At 46.1% G+C, this 27,977-nt stretch overlaps 1 protein-coding gene across 1 annotated transcript in view; it reads right to left on the bottom strand.

Moving 5' to 3' along the window:
• Positions 1–27,977, bottom strand: part of SCHIP1 (schwannomin interacting protein 1) — a 236,336-nt gene that overhangs the window by 154,731 nt on the left and 53,628 nt on the right. Inside the window, exons 2-4 of the mRNA XM_075570578.1 lie at positions 26,132–26,196; positions 24,884–24,964; positions 10,709–10,859 (exon numbers count right to left, since the gene is read on the bottom strand). Of these exons, the coding sequence (XP_075426693.1) occupies positions 10,709–10,859; positions 24,884–24,964; positions 26,132–26,196 (297 nt within the window). The remainder of the gene's footprint in view (positions 1–10,708; positions 10,860–24,883; positions 24,965–26,131; positions 26,197–27,977) is intronic.

The following is a 27,977-nucleotide window of genomic DNA, read 5'->3' as shown; positions in this document are numbered from 1 at the left end:
GGATAGCGCCATGTAGTTTCAGGATAGCGCCATGTCAATTCAGGATAGCGCCATGTCGTTTCAGGATAGCGCCATGTAGTTTCAGGATAGCGCCATGTAGTTTCAGGATAGCGCCATGTCGTTTCAGGATAGCGCCATGTAGTTACAGGATAGCGCCATGTAGTTACAGGATAGCGCCATGTCGTTTCAGGATAGCGCCATGTCATTTCAGGATAGCGCCATGTCGTTTCAGGATAGCGCCATGTCATTTCAGGATAGCGCCATGTCATTTCAGGATAGCACCATGTCGTTACAGGATAGCGCCATGTCGTTTCAGGATAGCACCATGTAGTTACAGGATAGCGCCATGTCGTTACAGGATAGCGCCATGTAGTTACAGGATAGCGCCATGTCGTTTCAGGATAGCGCCATGTCGTTTCAGGATAGCACCATGTCGTTTCAGGATAGCGCCATGTCGTTACAGGATAGCGCCATGTCGTTTCAGGATAGCGCCATGTTGTTTCAGGATAGCGCCATGTCGTTTCAGGATAGCACCATGTCATTTCAGGATAGCGCCATGTCGTTACAGGATAGCGCCATGTCGTTACAGGATAGCGCCATGTCGTTTCAGGATAGCGCCATGTCGTTTCAGGATAGCGCCATGTCGTTACAGGATAGCGCCATGTCGTTACAGGATAGCGCCATGTCGTTACAGGATAGCGCCATGTCGTTTCAGGATAGCGCCATGTAGTTACAGGATAGCGCCATGTAGTTACAGGATAGCACCATGTAGTTACAGGATAGCGCCATGTCGTTTCAGGATAGCGCCATGTAGTTTCAGGATAGCGCCATGTAGTTTCAGGATAGCGCCATGTCGTTTCAGGATAGCGCCATGTCGTTTCAGGATAGCGCCATGTCATTTCAGGATAGCGCCATGTCGTTTCAGGATAGCGCCATGTCGTTTCAGGATAGCGCCATGTAGTTACAGGATAGCGCCATGTCGTTTCAGGATAGCGCCATGTCGTTACAGGATAGCGCCATGTCGTTACAGGATAGCGCCATGTCGTTACAGGATAGCGCCATGTCGTTTCAGGATAGCGCCATGTAGTTACAGGATAGCGCCATGTAGTTACAGGATAGCACCATGTAGTTACAGGATAGCGCCATGTCGTTTCAGGATAGCGCCATGTCGTTTCAGGATAGCGCCATGTCGTTTCAGGATAGCGCCATGTAGTTACAGGATAGCACCATGTAGTTAGAGGATAGCACCATGTAGTTACAGGATAGCGCCATGTCGTTTCAGGATAGCGCCATGTAGTTTCAGGATAGCGCCATGTAGTTTCAGGATAGCGCCATGTCGTTTCAGGATAGCGCCATGTCGTTTCAGGATAGCGCCATGTCATTTCAGGATAGCGCCATGTCATTTCAGGATAGCGCCATGTCGTTTCAGGATAGCGCCATGTCGTTTCAGGATAGCGCCATGTCGTTTCAGGATAGCGCCATGTAGTTACAGGATAGCGCCATGTTGTTTCAGGATAGCGCCATGTAGTTACAGGATAGCGCCATGTCGTTTCAGGATAGCACCATGTCGTTTCAGGATAGCGCCATGTAGTTACAGGATAGCGCCATGTCGTTTCAGGATAGCGCCATGTAGTTTCAGGATAGCGCCATGTAGTTTCAGGATAGCGCCATGTCGTTTCAGGATAGCGCCATGTCGTTTCAGGATAGCGCCATGTCATTTCAGGATAGCGCCATGTCATTTCAGGATAGCACCATGTCGTTTCAGGATAGCGCCATGTCGTTTCAGGATAGCGCCATGTCGTTTCAGGATAGCGCCATGTAGTTACAGGATAGCGCCATGTTGTTTCAGGATAGCGCCATGTAGTTACAGGATAGCGCCATGTCGTTTCAGGATAGCACCATGTAGTTACAGGATAGCGCCATGTTGTTTCAGGATAGCGCCATGTAGTTTCAGGATAGCGCCATGTAGTTACAGGATAGCGCCATGTAGTTACAGGATAGCGCCATGTAGTTACAGGATAGCGCCATGTAGTTACAGGATAGCGCCATGTCGTTTCAGGATAGCACCATGTAGTTACAGGATAGCGCCATGTCATTTCAGGATAGCGCCATGTCATTTCAGGATAGCGCCATGTCGTTTCAGGATAGCGCCATGTCGTTTCAGGATAGCGCCATGTCGTTTCAGGATAGCGCCATGTAGTTACAGGATAGCGCCATGTCGTTTCAGGATAGCGCCATGTCGTTTCAGGATAGCGCCATGTTGTTTCAGGATAGCGCCATGTAGTTTCAGGATAGCGCCATGTCGTTTCAGGATAGCGCCATGTAGTTACAGGATAGCGCCATGTCGTTTCAGGATAGCACCATGTAGTTACAGGATAGCGCCATGTTGTTTCAGGATAGCGCCATGTAGTTTCAGGATAGCGCCATGTCGTTTCAGGATAGCGCCATGTAGTTTCAGGATAGCGCCATGTCGTTTCAGGATAGCGCCATGTCGTTTCAGGATAGCGCCATGTCGTTTCAGGATAGCGCCATGTCGTTTCAGGATAGCGCCATGTCGTTTCAGGATAGCGCCATGTCGTTTCAGGATAGCGCCATGTCGTTTCAGGATAGCGCCATGTCGTTTCAGGATAGCGCCATGTCGTTTCAGGATAGCGCCATGTAGTTACAGGATAGCGCCATGTTGTTTCAGGATAGCGCCATGTAGTTACAGGATAGCGCCATGTCGTTTCAGGATAGCGCCATGTCATTTCAGGATAGCGCCATGTCGTTTCAGGATAGCGCCATGTCGTTTCAGGATAGCGCCATGTCGTTTCAGGATAGCGCCATGTAGTTACAGGATAGCGCCATGTCATTTCAGGATAGCGCCATGTCGTTTCAGGATAGCGCCATGTCGTTTCAGGATAGCGCCATGTCGTTTCAGGATAGCGCCATGTCATTTCAGGATAGCGCCATGTCATTTCAGGATAGCGCCATGTCGTTTCAGGATAGCACCATGTCGTTACAGGATAGCGCCATGTAGTTACAGGATAGCGCCATGTAGTTTCAGGATAGCGCCATGTAGTTTCAGGATAGCACCATGTAGTTACAGGATAGCGCCATGTAGTTACAGGATAGCGCCATGTCGTTACAGGATAGCGCCATGTAGTTACAGGATAGCGCCATGTAGTTTCAGGATAGCGCCATGTAGTTACAGGATAGCGCCATGTCATTTCAGGATAGCGCCATGTCATTTCAGAATAGCGCCATGTCGTTTCAGGATAGCGCCATGTAGTTACAGGATAGCGCCATGTAGTTACAGGATAGCGCCATGTAGTTACAGGATAGCGCCATGTAGTTACAGGATAGCGCCATGTCATTTCAGGATAGCGCCATGTCATTTCAGGATAGCGCCATGTCGTTTCAGGATAGCACCATGTCGTTACAGGATTGCGCCATGTCGTTACAGGATAGCGCCATGTCGTTTCAGGATAGCACCATGTCGTTACAGGATTGCGCCATGTCGTTACAGGATAGCGCCATGTCGTTTCAGGATAGCGCCATGTCATTTCAGGAGAGCACCATGTCGTTTCAGGATAGCGCCATGTCGTTTCAGGATAGCGCCATGTCATTTCAGGATAGCGCCATGTAGTTACAGGATAGCGCCATGTAGTTACAGGATAGCGCCATGTCGTTACAGGATAGCGCCATGTCGTTACAGGATAGCGCCATGTCGTTACAGGATAGCGCCATGTCGTTTCAGGATAGCGCCATGTCGTTTCAGGAGAGCACCATGTCGTTTCAGGATAGCGCCATGTCGTTTCAGGATAGCGCCATGTAGTTTCAGGATAGCGCCATGTCGTTTCAGGATAGCACCATGTCGTTTCAGGATAGCGCCATGTAGTTTCAGGATAGCACCATGTCGTTTCAGGATAGCGCCATGTCGTTTCAGGATAGCGCCATGTCGTTTCAGGATAGCGCCATGTAGTTACAGGATAGCGTCATGTAGTTACAGGATAGCGCCATGTCGTTTCAGGATAGCGCCATGTAGTTACAGGATAGCGCCATGTCGTTTCAGGATAGCACCATGTAGTTACAGGATAGCGCCATGTTGTTTCAGGATAGCGCCATGTAGTTTCAGGATAGCGCCATGTCGTTTCAGGATAGCGCCATGTAGTTTCAGGATAGCGCCATGTCGTTTCAGGATAGCGCCATGTCATTTCAGGATAGCGCCATGTCGTTTCAGGATAGCGCCATGTCGTTTCAGGATAGCGCCATGTCGTTTCAGGATAGCGCCATGTCGTTTCAGGATAGCGCCATGTCGTTTCAGGATAGCGCCATGTCGTTTCAGGATAGCGCCATGTAGTTACAGGATAGCGCCATGTTGTTTCAGGATAGCGCCATGTAGTTACAGGATAGCGCCATGTCGTTACAGGATAGCGCCATGTCGTTTCAGGATAGCGCCATGTCATTTCAGGATAGCGCCATGTCGTTTCAGGATAGCGCCATGTCGTTTCAGGATAGCGCCATGTCGTTTCAGGATAGCGCCATGTCGTTTCAGGATAGCGCCATGTAGTTACAGGATAGCGCCATGTCATTTCAGGATAGCGCCATGTCGTTTCAGGATAGCGCCATGTCGTTTCAGGATAGCGCCATGTCGTTTCAGGATAGCGCCATGTCATTTCAGGATAGCGCCATGTCATTTCAGGATAGCGCCATGTCGTTTCAGGATAGCACCATGTCGTTACAGGATAGCGCCATGTAGTTACAGGATAGCGCCATGTAGTTACAGGATAGCGCCATGTAGTTACAGGATAGCGCCATGTAGTTACAGGATAGCGCCATGTAGTTACAGGATAGCGCCATGTCATTTCAGGATAGCGCCATGTCATTTCAGAATAGCGCCATGTCGTTTCAGGATAGCGCCATGTAGTTACAGGATAGCGCCATGTAGTTACAGGATAGCGCCATGTAGTTACAGGATAGCGCCATGTAGTTACAGGATAGCGCCATGTCATTTCAGGATAGCGCCATGTCATTTCAGGATAGCGCCATGTCGTTTCAGGATAGCGCCATGTCGTTACAGGATTGCGCCATGTCGTTACAGGATAGCGCCATGTCGTTTCAGGATAGCGCCATGTCATTTCAGGATAGCGCCATGTAGTTACAGGATAGCGCCATGTAGTTACAGGATAGCGCCATGTAGTTACAGGATAGCGCCATGTCGTTACAGGATAGCGCCATGTCGTTACAGGATAGCGCCATGTCGTTACAGGATAGCGCCATGTCGTTTCAGGATAGCGCCATGTCGTTTCAGGATAGCGCCATGTCGTTTCAGGAGAGCGCCATGTCGTTTCAGGATAGCGCCATGTAGTTTCAGGATAGCGCCATGTCGTTTCAGGATAGCGCCATGTCGTTTCAGGAGAGCACCATGTAGTTTCAGGATAGCGCCATGTCGTTTCAGGATAGCGCCATGTTGTTTAGTCTTAGCATTACTCTCAGCTAGACGCTGAAATATGACCTTTTGGTGGAAAGTAGAGTGAAATATCTGGTATTACTCCCATCCAGACACTGAAATAGGGCTTTTGATGATGACTTTTGCCTTATTTCAGTGTCTGAATGGGAGTAATGCCAGGTTTAGGTACCGTATGACTTCACGGAGCTGCGTGGATGTGGTATGCTTAGGAGAACAGCTCATGTTGCTTATCACTCGCATGCCATTTTCACCAACGTCCATAAATAATTAAACGCTAGACTATTTACATGAGTGAAACTGGGTTAACGTTACATTATTCACTTTAGTGGCGACAGCGTTTACATGAACGTCTATAGTACGTGACGTTAACTGCGGTCAAGTAGCCTGGCGCAGTTTCGTGCGCCTGAGCCTCCGAGCGTCTAAAGATGCAGCTCCTCGTTATTCTGCGGCAAGTAGTGAACCTGTCGATGGAGTGGGGCACTCCCCGTAACAAATGGAACGGTGCCCTCTTAACCCCTTCGCTGCCAGAGCAGTGCGCTTCAGGCCAATCTGGCAGTGAAGGGGTCAAGACGGCAAGCACTAGCTACATGTTCACTGCCGGCTTTAGTCAGTTGTTGCCCAATGTTTTAGTGAAGGGGGCAGGAAACTCCAGTCCTCAAGGGCCACCCAGCAGGTCTTCAGGATATCCCTGCTTCAGCACAGGATGCTCAGTCTAAGACTGAGCCTCTGAGCCACCTGTGCTGAAGCAGGGACTGATTTAAGCACCTGTGCTGAAAACCTGACCTGCTGGGGGGGGGGGGGGTGTTAAGGATTCGAGTGGCCTGCCCCTGTTTTAGTGAAACATACAGCAATATGTTAGAAAGGTGCAGGTGTAGCGGGTCTCGCTCTTACCCCAAACAGCTGAACATACCGCAGAATAGCACAGAGTTGCCATAGGATTGGATGGCAATGTAAGCCCGGCCATAGCTCACAGTAAACCTGTAAAATGGGTGGTTTACGATACATGAAGATGTTCTTTTTGCCCGGATTGTTTTATAGTCCTAGATTTAGTGATGCCTGACACACAGTAATAACCGACAAAGTGCCACATTTATTTGTTGCTGCTGTTTGTATGAGCATATGAAGGGCTCTGACGGGAAATCCTATGGGAGGATGAGCAATGTGAGATGTATCTGAGGCTTCCCGTGGCCAGTGCATCGTTATGTCAGTGGTGTTACAGTAACGGAGTAAATACTGCTGTTTCCCCGCTCTCAAAGATCACTAAGTGTACCAAGCATATATTATACAAGGGGCCGACCCCAGGTGGTAAGCCGGTAAGGCATCACCTAGGGGCGGCAAGTCTCCGGGGGAGGCAAGAGGGAGAGAGTAACAGCGCTGCTGCTTTCTCTTTGTAATAGATTTGGGAATTGAAGCAGGAGCTGAACCGCGATTAATTTCAGCTCCGGGGACCCCCTGCTTCCTGAGATGCATACCTCCTTAGGGGGTGCCGGTATCTCCTGCTCAGGTGTAAAGCCCCTGGTCACATTGGCCAATAGGAAGCCACCTATGATGTCACACAACGTGATGGGATATTTAAACCTGAGTAGGAGATACCACCTAAGGAGGTAAGTATCTCAGGAAGCAAGGAGCCCCCCGGAGCCGAAATTAATGTGGTTCACCCAGTGATTCCTACCTAAGGGGAAGGTGGGGAGTTTTTATGGAAAAAATTGGGGGAATTTTTTTTGGGGGGGGAGGGGGGCATGGTCCTTAATACTGCTTGCCAAAGGGCGACACAAACTAGGGACGGGCCGGCAGTAGCACTGTATATTATGTCCTATTGGGCAGGGTTTTGATGTTAAAGTTCATATATCATCAATGTTATAACCGTTCTTCCCTGTTTTAATGCCCACAGAATCCTTTTGTAGGGTAAATAGCAGATACTCTGTGAAATTCATCAATTTAAGTAAGTATAGAATACATAGTTGGCAGATATGTTTCACTTGAAGCAGCTAAAAGGCTCAACAAGTGTTCTATAGTCTAAAAGCATAAAAGTAACACGTAGTTACATAGTCGGAAAATGCATAAGATGCGACCTAAACAGATGACGAGGCACTAACGTTCATGGGAAACTGATAACACTGGTGGAAGAGTTTAGCTGAACTTCTAGTTGACCAGCTATTTGTGGACAACTCCATGATATTCCATGGAAATTTTATAAAGCTTAATTCGTTTGAATGGGGTTTCAATCTTAAGTAGGTAACAAAGGAGTGAGAGGGAAGTAGGTGGTATAATATATTTTATTGGACCAAGAAGTAGCTGTATGTTACAAGCTTTCACACCTTTCGGGGTCAGGGAAACCTGATGAAGGACCCCAAAAGGTTGGCATGCTTGTAACATCAACTACTTGTTGGTCCAATTAAAGGTCTCATACTCCTTCTCCCTCCTTTGTTACTACATGGATGAAAGGACCATCACGGCTACTCATCCTTCTTTGCAATCTTCATGAGCAAAGGGCAGCTGGCTTCAAAATACACTGAATATGGGGCTGTGTATTCAAATCTTTTGAAGCAATTACACACTGAAGAAACCAGTGATGTTCAAGGCCCTGCGATACCCTCCTGGGCTCAATGGCCGACAGATATCCAAAAGGAAACACTCATATTGAAAACAAAATCATTCAGAAATACAACTTTGTTATAGGATATTTTCCCCAACTGTTCATGTGGACGTGTGCTCTACAAAGCAAGAAGTATAACTATAAAGACTTGTCATGATCATACCATGAGAGATATCACAACCTACTACATGCTAATACTACACCATTCTCATGCTACTACTACTAATAATAATATTAATATATTGTACTTATTTTTTATTTTCGGGTTCCACAGTGCTTAACAATAGTACTTCATTAATAATACATTGGATCCTGGCAGCAACACTGTGGATCTCTGCACTTCATGCCCACTTGCAAAGCAGGTAGATGAAACCGAATTGTTTCCCATTGGTTCATAACTATTGGGTTCCTACAATATCGCAGTCACACATTTACACTGAAGGACAGGGGGATAAGGTAGCCAGCCTATCATCACTCAGCATTAGTGAGTGGCTGGGGTTGGGACCAAATCCATCGGCTCTCAGATTCAATGCTACTAACTACCACTCATCCTTCTTGCTATTCCTACGCAACCATTTTCCATTGAAATCCCACCAAATGCCGCAATCTAATTACACTTGTGGGCAGGTACAGCATTCACCCTACACACCCCATCATGTTTATTAATAAAATAAACCTTTTCGTATCACTTACCACCATATGTTTAAAAAAAAAAAAAAAGGGAATTCCTGGTCAATAATATGGCAGAGAATTTCTATTACTGTGACAATTAATGTTCTTGATAAGTAAATAGTGACAATGATGCACTTATAACCGATAGATGAAGCACTGCAAAAAATTAAATGTAAATAAATAAAGACAGCCGAACCTTATAATAGACCTTGTAATGAATCGGTGCCCTCTGGTGGCATCTCTAGTCCATTTAGTTACACATGGCAAAAATATATACAATGAGTCCTCGCTTACCGATGGATGCCTTATCCCACGCCCATAATGCAGTCTGCCGGACGCATTAGCCGACGTCGGACCTGCTTATCCGACGGTTGCCGCCGCCGAATAACATTGACCCGCAATCCAACGGCGGATATATAGATATAGCTGTAGATACATACACACACAGCAGACAGAGGCCAGCGGATTACAGCCTTGAGATCGGATTTCATAAACCGTGGATATAACCACAGAATTGTAGACCAGCAAATCTACAAAGCCACCAGAATACCAAGAAGTGATCTCCATGGATACAGAGAGAAAGAGACAAGCGACAGGGTACCTTTGGTGGTCACATATAACCCACACCTAGAAGCCCTACGCAAGATCGCCAGGGAACTACAACCCATTCTCCAGGAAGATACAAGACTGCAACAGGTCTTCCCTGAAACACCCTTATTATCATACAGACAACCTCATAATCTCAAGAAAATTATGGTGAGGAGTAAAGTATTCAACAGTACAACTGAATGCGGGCCAAAACCATGCCAGGACGCAAGATGCAAAACCTGTGCAATGCTCTACACAGCGGGCACAATACAAATACCACACAGGAATCTGGAGTACAAAATCAGAGGAAGGTTCACCTGTTCCTCCAGCAATGTCGTGTACCTCATCATGTGCATAAAAATGCCCAGGGGGCTGGTACTACATATGTGAGACGGGACAGGGGCTAAACAAGAGAATTCATCTGCATCGCCACAGCCTCACATGCGGAACAGGAGACAGTCCTGTCGGCAAACATTTCTCTGACTATGGCCATAAGATGAAGGTGGCCATACTCAAAGGTAATGTTAGAACACCGAAAGAGAGACATTGCATGAATACAAATTTATGCAACTGTTCGGGACACTTAGCGGTGGCCTAAACCGAAACCGCAGCTTCATGAGTCACTACCCTGACACAAGAGAACTCTCTTCCCATGAGTGCTAAAGGCCATGTCTATACATACTGCGCTATATGAATGCACACACAGCTGTCTCTTACACATATATATATATACACAATTTAATTCTATCCCTATATACCAATTGGGACCACATAGTATCTACACACATTAATAGTAATGCAACATCCTCTTACATTTCTACACAAACCTAAAGGTTGGTATACACACCTTTTTTAAAGTCCTGTATACACTGTGGGCGCTTTATTTACACATACACACACACACACATCACTAACATTCAGGGAACATTTAACACCTTAAGTCATAAATCGCATACTGCACAGGGGGGAGGGATAGGTTTCAGTCACAGATAAAAACAGTGCATCCTGGAATGTTAAGTAAAACCCTTTCTTGCTTTATCCATTGTAACACCGCCGGAAGAAGAGATCAGTGTATCTCAAAAGCTCGCACAAATAAAAGCATTTCGTTAGCCACAGAACATACAGAACTATATATACACATACATACATAATATAATAAAAATATATATATAAATATACACACACACACACACACACACACACACACACACACACACACACACACACACACACACACACACACACACACACACACACACACACACACACACACCACTCATACAAATCCTTAATGTTAGATGTGTTATAATCCAGAGTTCATGCAATACCAGACAATAGTTGTGGAACTGTGAGCAGTATTCTTCAAGCACCACATATGAAAGTGTGACCGCTGTACTTACGGGCGTGCTGCCATCAGATAAGGTGTTCATACTGATGGAGCTGCTCATCTTGTCCGAGGACAGAGAGGACGGGGATGGGCTGCGCTTCTCCATACAGTTTGTCTGCAAGGAATCCTGGCGCTGTAGGTAATCCCGCCATGCTCTCTGAATGCTAAATGCAAGCCAAAATATTTGTGAGTTAACAGATACACACCACCATGTAATTATCTATTTATATACATTGTGAACGATGCAATACACTGTACCTCATCTAAATTATACATACATGTTATATTGTGTAAACATATTTCTTTATAAGGTTATAAGTAATTGATTACATTATTACCTGCAGATGTAGCCAATGTTATTGCAACCTGTTTCGGGCGTCAGCGGGAAATACATAACGCACCTGCGGAAGAAGCAGCCATTGCTTTGAATCAGCCGTGAGCGAGAAGGGGGCGTGGCTATGGCGCGGTTCCCCCATGGGAGCGTGTCACAGGTTACAATAACGTTGATTACATTGGTATTACAGCCCAGAGATGCTCAACTCCAGTCCTCATGCCCCCCCCCCATGGGTCAGATTTTCAATATGTAGCCCCCATTCACCATGCCTAAAGGAAAACCGCGTGTTGCTAATACCTGTACGCTCACAGGAGGCCTGAGCCTCCACTTCTGGGAGCCTGGGGTGAGTTCTCTCTCTTTTCGTACAGCGCCTCCACCTATGAGGGATCCCAGCGTTGGCGGGATGACTCCTCATAGGAATCAACACCATCAGTAATAAACAGTATCACACCAGGTAATATATAACTTGTATTTACTGACACGATATATAACAATACTATATCATATAATGCATAACAACCACAACCAAGAGTGAGTACCCCAAAGTACTGAGGGTGCCCTGGGCACCTGAAACCCATTGTCCACATGAGCAAGCCCACCCAAAGTGTGAGGTAGCTCTACCCCCCTTGGGATGTGATGGTGCACGATAGTATCTTCCTGGTCTCAGGCCAGACCAAGGAATATTGATGGCAGGGTGCTGTGTTAGGTCCCACGCCATGTCCAGGGAGAGGTCCGGGATGCGATCTCCAGCTGGAGGATTCCTCCCTGTGTTGCCACGTGCTGCCTGGTCCCCGGCTGCAGTCCGCCGCGTGGACATCCATCCACCGGCGCGAAAGTACAGCTGAGGTTCTAAAGGGAGGGTCCTTATCTGGGGCCTTCCCTATGACACTGCACTTCTTTGGAGGTATCGGGCCTATCTGGGGCCTTGGGGCAGAGTTCTGGCCTAGTCTATGGGCTTACTGGCTCCCTGGACACGTCCGTCCTCTCTGCCGGCTCCTGCAAAACTGCCTCGTGTTTCCTGCCCCGGTGAGGATATCAGGAGTCTCTCTAATGGCCGTTTGCACCTGATTTGTTAAAATGGCCCATGTGACACACCCAAGGCTTCTGGAAAATGTAGCCCCAAAATGCCAAGCTGGCCGCCGTCACTCTTCCAGATCGCGCAGAGCTCTGCCAGCTAAACAGCTGATCAGTCCCCAGCACCGGAGACATGTAGGGGACTCTGCTGCAAAGATACCCCAGCTTCAGCACAGGTGGCTCAATCAAAGACTGATTGAGCCACGTGTTTAAGCAGGGACTGATTAAGCTGTGATATCCTGAAAACCTGATTTGTGGGGGTGGGGGGGGGGGCGTTTAACGACTGGAGATGAGAACTCCTGTTATAGCCATTTTTAAAGAAAAACATGGTGAGATCATTGTTCCCCTTTTTTCTCCATATTATGATGCTTAACCCCCTCCCCCCCATTATTGTCATACTCCTAAAGCATCTCCGCCACAGGAGTCATATGTTGGACATTTGCACAGTAATGGTGCCAACATATTTCACAGCGCAGTACTATGTGGGTGGGAGGGAAATAACAATGTATGACAAAGAGAACATACAGTCTATGTTTAGACAAACGGGTGCAATAGGAAGGACGTCCCTGCTCCAAGGAGCTTACAATCTAAAACTGCCTGTAACTGTTACATAGGCCAATAATATATATGATCAATGTATTGTATATAATGTATACCCTGTTCACTAATGTAACTGTATTTGTAACCATGTATTATTTGTCATCATGACGCTATGCCCAGGACATACGTGAAAACGAGAGGTAACTCCCAATGTATTACTTCCTGGTAAAACATTATATAAATAAATAAAAGGTGAGGAATAGTTAGGGTGACCAGATGTCCCAGTTTAGCAAGGACTGTCCTGGTTTTTAGGCCTCTGTCACGACTTTTTGGGGTGCTGCCCAGGTTTTCTATCCCTCTGAACGCGCATGCGCAATCAGCACTTGCCGGCTGCTCGTGCGCATGCGCGGCCGGCAAGCTCTGATCGCACATGTGCATGAGCGATTGGCAAACGCGTTTTGTGCATGCGTTGTCGGCAAGCGCTCTTCGCCCATGCGCAGTCGGCGAGCGCAGACTGCGCATGCGTGACATGTTTTTTTGCCTAGACAAATATGGCCACTCGAGGAATAGTGCATGCACTCAGCATGGGGTTGGCTATCACAGCAGAATGCTGACTGTGCAGTAATCTTGGTTTCTGAAGACTTGCGTTAAAAGCCTCAGTTATGTATTTTACAGCGCCGAGTACAAAACAGAACATACGATAAAGTAGAAGAAACATCGACTTATTTTACATTGGAAATTAGCTTTTTCTATTTCACCCCTGTCCTTTACCCGGAGAGAGAGCTTTTACTGCTACTTTCAGAAAGCTTTCAACACATTGCATTAAACAAACAAAAAACCCTGAAATATTCAGAGGTTAGTGTTGATTTGTGTTGTTGCAGAGAAATACTTAGCTTTTTTTTTTTATCTCTGCTTGTTTTTACACAGTGCAAATGGATTAGTGAAAAACAGAAAGCTAATTATATAGTATAATTCATGTGCAACAAAAGGGATATTTACTTTAATGAAAACTATAATTAAGGCAACCATCACATTGCAACGTAACAACAGTGAGAGCTGAAAATGACTGCTGTAACTAAGAGAGAGAGGGCACAAAACAAGGCAGAGAGGCTGCACAAAACAAGGCAGAGAGGCTGCACAAAACAATGCAGAGAGGCTGCACAAAACAAGGCAGAGAGGCTGCACAAAACAAGGCAGAGAGGCTGCACAAAACAAGGCAGAGAGGCTGCACAAAACAAGGCAGAGAGGCTGCACAAAACAAGGCAGAGAGACTGCACAAAACAAGGCAGAGAGGCTGCACAAAACAAGGCAGAGAGGCTGCACAAAACAAGGCAGAGAGGCTGCACAAAACAAGGCAGAGAGGCTGCACAAAACAAGGCAGAGAGGCTGCACAAAACAAGGCAGAGAGGCTGCACAAAACAAGGCAGAGAGACTGCACAAAACAAGGCAGAGAGGCTGCACAAAACAAGGCAGAGAGACTGCACAAAACAAGGCAGAGAGGCTGCACAAAACAAGGCAGAGAGGCTGCACAAAACAAGGCAGAGAGGCTGCACAAAACAAGGCAGAGAGGCTGCACAAAACAAGGCAGAGAGGCTGCACAAAACAAGGCAGAGAGGCTGCACAAAACAAGGCAGAGAGGCTGCACAAAACAAGGCAGAGAGGCTGCACAAAACAAGGCAGAGAGGCTGCACAAAACAAGGCAGAGAGGCTGCACAAAACAAGGCAGAGAGGCTGCACAAAACAAGGCAGAGAGACTGCACAAAACAAGGCAGAGAGGCTGCACAAAACAAGGCAGAGAGACTGCACAACTAATGGTTTTCCCAAGCAAATCAGTGGGGAAAATGAATGTTGAAAATCGCTGACATCTCGCAGTTTGAGGCTTGTCAATCAGCGGTGTCAACATCATAGCGATGCACGTATGCTCCTCTCGTCAGGGGGGCTCAACTCCAGTCCTCAAGCCCCCTCCAACAGGCGAGGTTTTCAGGATCGCTCAGCTTCAACACAGGTGGCTCAATCAGAGGCTCAGTCGATGATTGATTAAGCCACCTGTGCTGAAGCAGGGACTGATTGAGCCACCTGTGCTGAAGTAGGAATATCCTGAACGCCAGACCTGTTGGGGGGGGGGGGGGGGGCTTGAGGACTGGAGTTGAGCACCCCTGTTGTAGAGCAGGGGTGCGCAAACTTTTGGTGCTGCGCCCCAACGCATGCTCTGCCCCCTACCTTTGTGCTGGCGTAAAATCACACCGCGGGGTCGTGTGACCCCGCAGTGTCATTTGACGCCACGTTGCCATGGCGACCAGCATCATTTGACACCACGTTGCCATGGCGACGTGATGCCCGAAGCCGGCTGAATCAAGGTAAGTGAGTTACAGAGGCCTCACGCGGTCCCCCGCATTTAATTTAAATGCCTTGGGGAAGAGCGCAGGGCCTCTGTAACTGACACGCCCCCCCCCCCCCCCAGTTTGCGCGCCCCTGTTCTAAAGAATAATGTTGAATTGTCTGGATCACTACATAAGGGGAGCTGCAGTGATACACTCATGACCTTTAAGTTATATTTCCCTATAAGTGAAAAAAGATTGAGCCATGGGCAGAAAATAAGAAATCATAGTGAGAATTCCCAACACCCAGGATAAATGATCAAATCATGCTTGTGGCCACAATAGACTCTGATTGCAATCAGTCAATTCCTTCCGGGGTTGCCACCTCTCCGACTTTGACCCGGAGACTCTGGGTTTTGGGCACTTAACTCCGGGCTACGGGTTGCCGTTGCCAATCTCCGGGTGGCGGCGGGGTGTGGTGTGGTGCCACCAGCATTCTCCGTAATTGTGCATCAAATTAGGCCGTGTTACCATGGCAACCGGACGCTACATGACGCTACGCGGCTTGGAGGGGGAATTGCGGTAAACTAACAGAGGATGCCAGAGACGCCACAGCCGCACAACACCGCACCAAGTACGTGGGGTTTTTTTTTCCCTCCGGGTTGGCCTTCAGTAGACAGTGGCAACCCTGCTTCGTACATACAATCCTTTGATGAGGAAATAGTGAGATCTCATTTACTGAGCTATATCTTCATCCTGATTCTGCAGAGCCGGTACGTGGGTCAGAAAAGTCACAGTCCAGGCACCAACATGAGTGAAATCTAGGGGTTCTGAACAAAAATATGACAATAGTGGAGAAGTAAGACTTCCATGAGTCATATACTAACAGACTAAATACTGTATTGGGGTTCTTCTAATGTATGGATTTTGTGAAATTCAGAAAAGACAATTCTGCCCCTTCAACAACAGGTCATCTCTCCGTGCAAGTCACTGAAATTCCTTTTAGAGAAAGCCGCAGGAAACCAAGTAACTGCACTCCTTTGCTACCCTTGGGTCCAGTAGGAGAGCTCTATGAGCACGTGTTCTGTTTCTCAGTCTTCTGATACAATGATGCATACATAGACTCTATAAGGTATTGACGAACTAGTCTCCCAGCTTCACAATTGGGGCTAAACCAGTGCCAGTGAATTGCATCAGATTTTCTAAATGAGAAACTGCCAGGGGGCTATTTTTATCAAGTGAAAATTGGTCAAAATCCTTTGGAAAAAAAAACACCCCAGGGCAATTTCCTAGATGATTGTTTCTGACAATCAGCACTTATAAAGCTTGTTCTGATGAGTCTTCCCTGTTTGTCCGTGTTGCCTGAGCTAACGCTACTTGAAACATTACAGGAGCTGATTTACTAAAGGAAAAACGGGTGTTTTATGGGCGTAGTCCTTATTTTGCTTTGCCGCAGAAATTACACAAGAAGATGTCTAAATCCTTAGGTACTTTATACAGCTCCACACCTGTTAGTTTGCCTTTTTCTGATCGTCACCTCGGAGATGGTCTCAGGGCTTCATGTTTCTAATAGTCAGAAGTGTAACATGTAAAGAGCTTCATTTGAGTGCACTGCTACATATTTTACCAGCTTTTATTGAACAGTTATAAGTTCATAAGTAATGGGATATATATATATCTCAAATTGCAAAGCCAGTGCAACCAGCCTCACACTGATGAGACTCAAAAGGTCGAAACAGCCTGTTTGTGAGTGGGTTCACTGGCTTTGCATCTCATCCCAGGCTGTGTTTAAAAAAGCGAGCATTGGCTTTAGGGCTCCATGTAATAATGGTATAGAGCCAAAAGGTGGCACTGTGTGCTCATTTCCATGTCATCTCCCAGAATCCCCTGCTGCAGTGGAAGGTGATAATGGTGAAAAGCAGGTTGGCAGACCTGTCTAAGACATGTGAATGTGCTCACAAGAAATATTTTTATATGCTAATATATATATATATATATATTTTTTTTTATTTTTTTACCGGTATAGAATATTAGAATTTCCTTAATATCATAATTACTAATCCCTAACTGTTTGTGGTATTAATACTAAAAAAGTAATGTGATACAAGCGCAGTGAATGCTACAAAACATGTAGCACCCCTGGATGGTGCTGGCCAGCAGGCAATTTGGAGGCCTTGTGCTCTGCACAGATCTTGAGCTCACTCAGGAGGGACTGAAGGCGCGTCTGACTCCCAGTCACAGGAACTTGAACTGACTCTCTCCGCCCTACAGGATAACCTGCCACTGTCGGTAGCTATCAGAACTTACGTGACAGGAAGGCAGAGAGATAGTCTGGACCAGCCGTGGCTATACATGCTTTAGCTCGGGGTGCGCAACCTTTTCCCCCTGGGCCCCCCTGGTCACGTTCCCCGCCCTGACCTTGTCTCCGGCGTCAAATGACGCTGCATGGATCATTTGACGACGTGTCGCCCGAAAGTAAGGGAATTACATTTCATTTAAATGCCTTGGGGAAGAGCGTGGGGCTTCTGTAACTGCCGCGCCCCCCCCCCCCCCACCAGAAAATCTTGTGCACCCCTGCCTTAGCTAAACATGTGAACGCTAAATGTGCCTCTAAGTTAATAGCCCCCCAATTGCTTTAAAAGTGATATTTTTTCTTTAATACACCTGGTGCCGTTTTTTTTTGCACAGGATTTGCCCTGGGTTTGCACCCTGAGGGGTTTAGTAAATAACCCCATATGTACCAAAGTGTCCTGACTGCAAAACGGGTGCAAAGTACCAAATCTCAATATATATATAGTCTATAGTCTGCATACAGTATTCTCCACAGAGCTGCAGTAGCCTCAACTAGTGTTGCTAACACATGCTTTAATATTGGGGTGTGGGGGGGAAGTTACATTAATTATTTTGAAGAGATGAGAAAAGGCAAATTAGACTGGGAGAAGCGACACCCCCTGCGTTTCCTTAGCATGCTCCCTTGCAGTGGGGTGTCGCTCGCCTGAAATCAGCTAGCGAAGAGTCTGTGTTCAGTACAGCCGCTCTATTCATTGCTCACAAGAGGGCAGCCTTCACCAACAGAATAAGAAGCCCAACCAGGGAAGGGAATATACCTAGAAACAGTGTTACATTCTCCGTATTATATTAAATGGACAAGTAGACCCTCCCTTAAACATACAGCAGAGCATGTAATGCAGTCTGTCTGTTAATATGTACTTGCAACACAATAAAGATTTGTCTTTGTGAAATATTTAGCAAATGTCTCTTTAATTTAACATTTTCATTAACTTTTGGCAAAATGTTGCAGTTCTCAAAATGTTCATTTGGCACTTTTTTTTTGTGCCAGGGAGAGTAACAGTATACTGTACAAAGGGCCATAAAACCTGTACATTGACGTTAAATGTTTGCTGATTTTTCTTTTTATAGCAATCTATTAAAAAAATAATAATAATTACAAAAATCTTGCACATTTCTAACTTCTAAACAAGATTAAGAAGCCGCACAAGTGGGACGTGTTCAAGAAAAAATTGGGGCTGCTTCAGGAACCAGGGTTCAAATCTTAAATAACACGGAGAGAGTCAGTTGTATTGTATGTAAATATAATGCTGAACTGTACTATAAAAAGAATTAATACACCAAAATAATTACAATGTAATTGCTAAAATGAATACATTTATGTGTTTGTGATCGCTGGTGGCTTCTGTTCATGTCGGAAATATAAGATTTCAGAATTTATACAGCAAAAGCTATTTAACTGTGTGTTTTCCTTTCCCCTCTTTCCATGAGGAATAGAACTATGGGGGTTAGTTACAGGGGCGGTTTTAGCATTCACAGCGACACGTGCTTCTCTGTTACATACAATGGCGGATTTCCTATTAAGGCCGCACTCATGGCGGCGGCGGCGGCGCTACGTGAGAGCGCACGTCCGGGATTCTTACCTGTGTTCCTATTGTAGTTCCTAAAGTGCCTGCGGTGCTGGAGCGCGTCGATGCTGCTACATTTTGGCCCAACAAGTACATTTGTGATTTCGTGCTGCAGTCACGTGAACTGGTTCAGCCAATGAGGGCGAAACAGCTTCGTGTCGCCCCCGATCGCCTCCCCAATCTCCTGCAGCCTAGTGCACACATTGCTTGGGCTGCAGCAGTGTGTGCGGTGGCGCCACCACCATGACGGGGCTTAAGGCGGCAAAATTTGGGGGCGGCAAAAATGTCCGCCCCATATACTTTTTCCGTGCTCTCGGGCCTATCGGACCTAATGGGAAGTCATTTTATCTGTTGTGGCCGGCTCCTTACCTGCCGCCCCCCTCCTCCTTCTGAAACACAGCGTCAAAGGACGCCGCTGACGTCACCAACGTGATGTCATGGCACCTCGTTGCCATGGCAACGTAACGTGCAGCATCACATTATGTCATGTTCCAATGGTAACGCGATGCCGTGCGACATCACGTTGGTGACGTCCGCGGCGTCAGAAGGTGGAGGGGGACGGCAGGTAAGGAGGCGGCCGCAACAGCTGTGCCTAGGGGCGGCGGATCCTGACATACAAGCTTGTCTCTAATTTATGTAAGTAGTAGTAAGTACAAATATTACTTGTGGTGCATTTTCATGTCTCAGACAGTCTTTCTCCATTATCGCTTAGCAAGCAGTGCTTTCACTGCAGCCAGGGATTCTGGGAAATGACATGCAATTACTTATAAACTAATAAATACAATCATTACTTGTCATTGTTGCCATGATTGTGTGGGACTTAGGCTAAGGCCCCGCTCCCTCAGTCAGCGCGCCCGCACTGCAGACAGGCGGCACACTGACAGACACAGACCGCGATATGCGGTCTGTAGGGAGCGGGAGGGGGGCGGAAGTGGGAGGGGGGACGTGGCTTGAGTGGAGGGACCCGCTACTCCCCCCCCTCCCTCCACAGGCTCCGGCTGCCGGACAGGAGGGAGCTGCTGCGGGCTGCTGTAAGGTAAGCAGCTCCCTCCCCCTTCCCCCACAAATGACACACACACACACACTCTCTCTCTCTCTCTACCTTGTGTAGGAAGCTGAGTGACAGCTCCCGCTCCCGCCCCCACCGCTGATTGGCTCATCAGCGCACCACGTGACGCGTCACCGCTTGGGATCACAATTTTCTTGCATCCCCTGGCGGCTGACGCGTCACAGTGCGTAGTGAGCCAGCAGCGAGGGGGGACTGGGACCAGCTCGGGAGGATTCCCCAGCTGGAGGGGAACGCTTGCGCGGCCGTCCGTGCCGCCGGGCGCAGCGGGTCCCAGCCTTAAAATCGAAGGCATTGGAGAATATTGAACCACTACCACCAAAAAAAGTGTTAATAATAAGTGTGAACTTTAATTATGTAACAATTTACTATGTGTTTCTTTATTTTGGGGGGAGGCAAACCCGCAGACTCTCCCCTGAACACGCCCTTTTTCACAATGTAAAAACCTTGATGGTGCTAGGAGGGCTACGTGATGCACTGCACTCTAAGGCCGCGATTATAGGGGCGGCGCACGTGCACGCTATGCTGCGCGCTATGCCGAAACAAATGAATGCAGAGCAATGAAGGAGGACAGAGATCGCGCGATTTTTTTAAACTACAGTAGGATTTGTTCTTGCAGCGCGATGGCCGCGTCACGTGAGCGATCCAGCCAATGAGGGCGAATCGCTCACGTGATGTCATTGCCACACCTCCGCCACGCCTCCATGTCGCCTCCCAATACCTGCAGTGCATGTTTTTACACCGGCACTATAATCGCAGCCTAAGGCAGAAGTCCATGCATTAAAGCAGCTTCACAAATGCCGATCAGCATCTACACAGGATACGCTAGGTTTTTTAGACTGTTTTCAAGGATTTTGCCCTTTTCCCCCTCTCATACACAGCCCTTGAAATCCACATAGATATACTGCATCAATTTGGTTCATTATAAGAACCTAGTTTTCTCGGAGATCAATACAGCTATTATAACACTATCTGATTAAGGCCACAGAGACTGAAGGTCGAAGACGGCTGATGCTGCCCTCAGTCACACTACCTTACGGGTATCGCCTTTAAATGATCATGACAGCGGGAGTTGATTTCATTTTCATTATATAGAACACTGGGGGGAGGGGTGGCCAACTCCAGTTCTCAAGGGCCACCAACAGGTCATGTTTTCAGGCTATCCCTGCTTCAGCACAGGTGGCTCAGTCAAAGACTGCGCCACTGATTGAGACACCTGTGCTGAAGCAGGGATATCCCGACAACCTGACCTGTTGGTGGCCCTTGGGGACTAAAGTTGGCCACCCCTGCACCAGTTGAATCTGTCCTGCACCAACTCTGTGTATTAGAATATTGTTAATCTTATCCACGGCAGAAAAATCAGCAGTAATGGGTTAATACCAGTGGGACGCACGGGGACAGTGCGCTACGAATCACAAACAGCTTTTGTGGTGCAAAGAAATCTCATTTAAAGTTACGCTCGTGCCTATATACTACCCTGAAATACATCAATCTGCGCCCTCAGCGTAATAAGTTACATTTGCGTAAACCCTAAAAAGTCTGTTCCTAGCGCTAGCGCAGAATTACAGCGCTATGTATGGAAATGTATTCGTTGCACAGATGTTGCATTCTACAGGTTAACAACATGTGTTATTTCCACGGTATGGCTATTATAAGTAATATCACACTAATCATTTACTGTAGATACAAATACACATACTCCTGTGTTTGATTTCAATTGTATCGATCAGGTATTTGACATGACACAATGTGTCAAAATGAATTTGAAACCACAGATTAGCCAAGCCTCCAAACATCAGACGCATGTTTTATGAAGGTTTGCACTACTTTGTGGCACTTAAATGTTGACACACACAAAAAATGACTAGTACATAGGCCCCAGCATCGCTTAAGCCATTCATGTTTTCAGGATATAATGTTCAGCAGCAGTTCATGAAAACACAATCAAAACCACATGAATGACTTCAGCAGTGGTTTCCAATCATTTTTGGGTTAAGGAATCCTTTGTGACATTCTGCGGAACCCCAGCCCTCTCTAATAGCATGTCTGAGATCAGATGCATTGTAAGGAACCCCAACCCTCTCTAATGGCGCGTCTGAGATCAGATGCCCTGTAAGGAACCCCAACCCTCTCTAATAGCGCGTCTGAGATCAGATGCATTGTAAGGAACCCAACCCTCACTAATAGCGTGTCTGAGATCAGATGCATTGTAAGGAACCCCAACCCTCTCTAATAGCGCGTCTGAGATCAGATGCATTGTAAGGAACCCCAACCCTCTCTAATAGCGCGTCTGAGATCAGATGCATTGTAAGGAACCCCAACCCTCTCTAATAGCACGTCTGAGATCAGATGCATTGTAAGGAACCCCAACCCTCGCTAATAGCGCGTCTGGGATCAGATGCATTGTAAGGAACCTCAGCCGCCCTCTCTAATAGCGCGTCTGAGATCAGATGCATTGTAAGGAACCCCAACCCTCTCTAATAGCGCTTCTGAGATCAGATGCATTGTAAGGAACCCCAACCCTCTCTAATAGCGCGTCTGAGATCAGATGCATTGTAAGGAACCCCAACCCTCGCTAATAGCGCGTCTGAGATCAGATGCATTGTAAGGAACCCCAACCCTCTCTAATAGCGCTTCTGAGATCAGATGCATTGTAAAGAACCCCAACCCTCTCTAATAGCGCGTCTGAGATCAGATGCATTGTATGGAACCCCAACCCTCTCTAATAGCGCGTCTGAGATCAGATGCATTGTAAGGAACCCCAACCCTCGCTGATAGCGCGTCTGGGATCAGATGCATTGTAAATTCTTCTGTATTTGGTACAATTTTAAAATGACCTTGAAATTACAAGTAGCCCTTTAGGGGTGTCTGGGGAACCCATGGGTTCCTAGGAACCCTGGTTGAAAGACACTGGGCTACAGTTTATACAGGGATCAGTGTGACTGTTTATACAGCTCATTCTGCCCAGGGTATGTCAAATGTTACGTTTTAATTGCGTATGGGAACCTACAGTAAACAAGTGATCCTTGAAAAGAGGGCATTTCGGCTCATGTATCCTTATTCTTTATTCACAGGAAGGCTGATCTATTGATTCATTTAGTGATTGATTGTTGGTAATGATGGCAAAGGGACCGTGAAAATGGTTTATCGAGGTATCAAACCCAACCCACAAACACTAAAGTGACATTATTTTATTTGTCAAACGCATTTGCATCGCGTGGCATGAATCTCTTGCAAAAGTGCTCGATAATTGAAAACACCCCTTCACCATTTGCAGGACCACTTTTATCTTGATGACCCTTCATATTATTCATCGATGAACCGTATTAAAAAGCTGATGCTGTAAGAATGTCCAGTAATGTGGGTGATTTGCTGAGGCGTTCAATATGTAATTTGCAAACAAGAAAGTGCCGCAGTGTTTATCAAACTGCCTGGCCACTAATCCAAGAAACACTTTCAGTCCTAAGGAAACACAAGTTGCAACAATGTGTCTTAGACAGGGAGGGACAATTCCAGTCCTCAAGGGCCACCAACAGGTCAGGTTTTCAGGATATCCCTGCTTCAGCACAGGTGGCTCCATCAGTGGCTCAGTCTTCGACTCAGTGTCGACTTTGACACTTCAAAAATAGTCTTGGGCATATTTAACCGCAAGAAAGCCTTTTTTTCTCTTCAATTCCGTTATGTAGGAGTACAAATCTTTCTCCAAATACATCGCATCATGTTCATTATTTCATTTAATTATTTCATATATATATGTATTTCATTATTGTTCATCATTTGCAAAGAGGAGTGGGCGAAGAAAGAGTTTTTTTTGTAGTAATAGTTTTCATACCTAATTCTTAATGGATACGACAAAACTGGCGATTTTTGTTTTATTGCATTCTGTTTTCGGGTAAAACTCTTAGATTAATGGTTAGTCCCAGTTATCTTGCAATGCCTTTCTAGCCCTTCCGCCAGCATAAGGGTTAATAACAGTGGTCAAAGTGTGAAAATAAGGGTATGAAGGATCATTCACTTTTTATTTGCACTCCCAGAGTTGCCCTGCTTAAACTTTTCTTTAGAAAACTTCTCCCTCTTCTTAGGATAAATCTTTCTAAAATACAGTCCGAAAAAACCTTTACCCCCTTTTTTTTAATAAATCAAGGCACAAGTAATACAGTATTTTTAAATCACTTTGATAACTAGTTAATGGCCATTCATTTGAATGACCTTTAACCCGGATGGACTGTCCCACTTGGGAAATTCCCCTTGGGCCCCCGACTTTCCTCCTTTCTGCTGCAGGCCGAGTCATGTGGGGTGGGCGAGTTAGTGCGTGTCGCACTGAACGCAGGGCAGGGGCCTCCAATCCGATTACAGATGAGCGAATGATGCTCAAGTCGGACACTGCCTTCATCATTCGGTACCTGCTATCACACTTTAGTGAAAATACTTGTTTGATTACAATCAGCGGTGGATTTCAAAATCCACCGCGCCTAGGCACTTGCCGGTGTCAGCTGCCTCCTTTCTGCCACCGTCCTACTCCTTTGGCAGCCCAGCATCAAATGACGCAGCGGACGTGACGTCGCATGGCGGCGCGTTGCCACGTAAACGCGACATCATTGGATGTTGTGACGGCACATTGCCATGGCAACGAGACGCCTTGCGATGCCACGTACGTGACGTCCACGGCATCATTTGCCGCTGGGATGCCAAGGAGCAGGAGGGCGGCAGAAAGGAGGCAGCTGACACAGGCAAGTACCTTCCCATTAGGTCCGATAGGACCGAGAGTGCGGCAAAAGCATGCAGGAGGAGCAATTTTTGCCGCCCCCAAATTTTGCCGCCCCAGGGCGGGCCTAATAGGAAATCTGCCACTGATTACAATGAGTGAATGTTGTTTTTATTTTGGTTTCATATCACAGATACAGGCAGCATTTTGTTTCAGACATCATCATATACTTACATTTTTACTTTGGATTCCAGTGGCTGCAAACGTGCATGATATTTTCCAATATTGTTATCTACATCCATGGTAAGTTGATGGCTGGAAAAGACAGATGTTTTGTAAAGAATTAATAAATATATCATGCATTGTTTGTCTCTTCAATGTGACACAATTGTGCCTCAGAAGCAAAGAACTTGGAAATACAAAGGGACCATTAATTAGTTGGCAGAGGAGTTTCACAAAAACACGTCTCGTGTATAACAGCGGTTTGAGGGCTTTATAGCAAGGCCTGGAACGTGTCTATAGCGAGGTCTGGAACGTATCTATACTGTAGCGAGGTCTGGAACGTGTCTATAGCAAGGTATGGAACGTGTCTATAGCAACATCTGGAACGTGTTTATAGCAAGCTTTGGAACGTGTTTATAGCAAGCTCTGGAACGTGTTTCTAGAGCCAAAGAAAAAATATTTACTGCGATTAATGTAAGAAATTTGGTAATCAAGGGTCTTATGTTTTTAACAGAGATTATTAGTCAGAGGTACGGTTTTTTTTTTTTTATGGGAACAAACAAGCAAATACAATGGCAGACCAGAACCAGAATATGACACATCATACCCAATGCATTAGGTAACTGCTCCCCAGTAACTCCTTAACTACTCCATATATTATCATTTATTTATAACACACCTACATATTCCATAGCGCACTACAATAGGGTTGGCGGAGAAAAACAATAAAATAGCAAACATTAACATACATTGTTACAGTAGGTAAGGAGAGCATATATAACATGATGTATACAAGACAAAGTAAGCAAATAGCTTGATGCATTAACACTAAGGGGCTTATTCTAAATCCGAAGAAGTAGCCGATCAGCTGTTTTCAGCCCAAATTCCCTATTGACTTCAATGGGGAATTTTGACCGAAAACGGCCAGATTGGCCTCTTTGGCTGATATAGAAGAAGTCTCTAACACTATCAGCAGACAGGGGGTTATATTATTAAAGGTTCTGCCATGCAAGTTTATGGTTTCTCTAGCTGTGTGGAAGATACAGTTTGCAAACTAATTAAACAGTGAATTGTCCGTTTCCTTTCACATTGGAAACATGATAAAGAAGATTAATGTCACACACACTATGCAGAAATCCATTACACACCGCACAAGGTCAGTGCCTTTTTGGAATGGAAATAAAAGTGATGCGTTGAAGTCCTTTATTTACACATAAAAGACGTTTATTATTTTGGACTGAGAGTAGAATGAACTCTTACCTTTCAAGTAAGCATTCCCCATCAATGATTTGCTCCAACGTATGCTGAAGTCTCCTCACTTCTTCCTGAAATTTTAGAGATCCATTGGTATTGGATACATTGGTAGTGGATGCTTTGGTAGTGGGTGCATTGGTATTGGATGCTTTGGTATTGGATGCTTTGGTAGTGGATGCTTTGGTAGAGGATGCTTTGGTATTGGATGCATTGGTAGTGGATGCATTTGTATTGGATGCATTGGTAGTGGATGCATTGGTAGTGGATGCATTGGTAGTGGATGCTTTGGTAGTGGATGCTTTGGTAGTGGATGCTTTGGTAGTGGATGCTTTGGTATTGGATGCTTTGGTAGTGGATGCTTTGGTAGTGGATGCTTTGGTAGAGGATGCTTTGGTATTGGATGCATTGGTAGTGGATGCTTTGGTAGTGGGTGCATTGGTATTAGATGCATTGGTATTGGATGCATTGGTAGTGGATGCTTTGGTAGTGGGTGCATTGGTAGTGGATGCTTTGGTAGTGGATGCTTTGGTAGTGGATGCTTTGGTATTAGATGCTTTGGTAGTGGATGCTTTGGTAGTGGATGCTTTGGTAGTGGATGCTTAGGTAGATGATGCTTTGGTAGTGGATGCTTTGGTAGTGGATGCTTTGGTAGTGGATGCTTTGGTAGAGGATGCTTTGGTAGTGGATGCTTTGGTAGTGGATGCTTTGGTAGAGGATGCTTTGGTAGAGGATGCTTTGGTAGTGGATGCTTTGGTAGAGGATGCTTTGGTAGTGGGTGCATTGGTAGTGGATGCTTTTGTAGTGGATGCTTTGGTATTGGATGCTTTGGTATTGGATGCATTGGTAGTGGATGCTTTGGTAGTGGATGCTTTGGTAGTGGATGTTTTGGTATTGGATGCTTTGGTATTGGATGCATTGGTAGTGGATGCTTTGGTATTGGATGCATTGGTAGTGGATGCTTTTGTAGTGGATGCTTTGGTATTGGATGCTTTGGTATTGGATGCATTGGTAGTGGATGCTTTGGTAGTGGATGCTTTGGTAGTGGATGTTTTGGTATTGGATGCTTTGGTATTGGATGCATTGGTAGAGGATGCTTTGGTAGCATGGCGTACAGGGAACCCCATAAAAGCAGTTCAAGGGATTTTAATGCAGTCTACTTGGAGATTTCTGCAGTGCTATTATTCTAATTATCTTAAATGGATGAATAAAAAACATGACATGACCTTTGTTACAAGTAATGGGTGGAACATACTCTTTTGTAGATATCTACACATTTGCTCTATGCCATATAGATTATAGGTTATTGGATAGAAAGGCTATGGTATTACGATGATCAGATTAGCAGCGGTACTCGGAAAGACATACATTATCATTACTCCATTGGATAGACCTTGTTACCAGCTCATTTGTGGTCACACGGATGGCTTTTACCTTTACCTAAGTGGTGCAACTCCAGTCCTCCCCTTCCCCCTTCCCCCTTCCCCCTCCCCAACAGGTCATGTTTTCAGGATATTCCTGCTTCAGAACAGCTGGCTCAGTCGACTGAGCCCCCTGTGCTTACGCAGGGATATCCTTTAAAACCCTACCTGTTGGGAGGGGGGGGGGGGTGGGTCTTGAGGGCTGGAGATGAGAACCCCAAAATAATAAAGGGGATGGATAATCTGATTTATGAGGAGAGGCTAGCTAAATTAGATTTGCTTATATTAGAAAAGAGGGGATATGATAACTATATACAAATATTAGGGGACAATACAAGGAGCTTTCAAAAGAACTATTCACCCCACGGGCAGTACAAATGACACAGAGTCATCCCTTAAGGTTGGAGGAAAGGAGATTTCACCAGCAACAAAGG

This window comes from Ascaphus truei, chromosome 14 (assembly GCF_040206685.1).
Source record: "Ascaphus truei isolate aAscTru1 chromosome 14, aAscTru1.hap1, whole genome shotgun sequence".
Lineage (NCBI taxonomy): Eukaryota > Metazoa > Chordata > Amphibia > Anura > Ascaphidae > Ascaphus > Ascaphus truei.
Note: the sequence above shows the minus strand (reverse complement) of the source record. Positions and strands in the feature narration are given on the sequence as shown.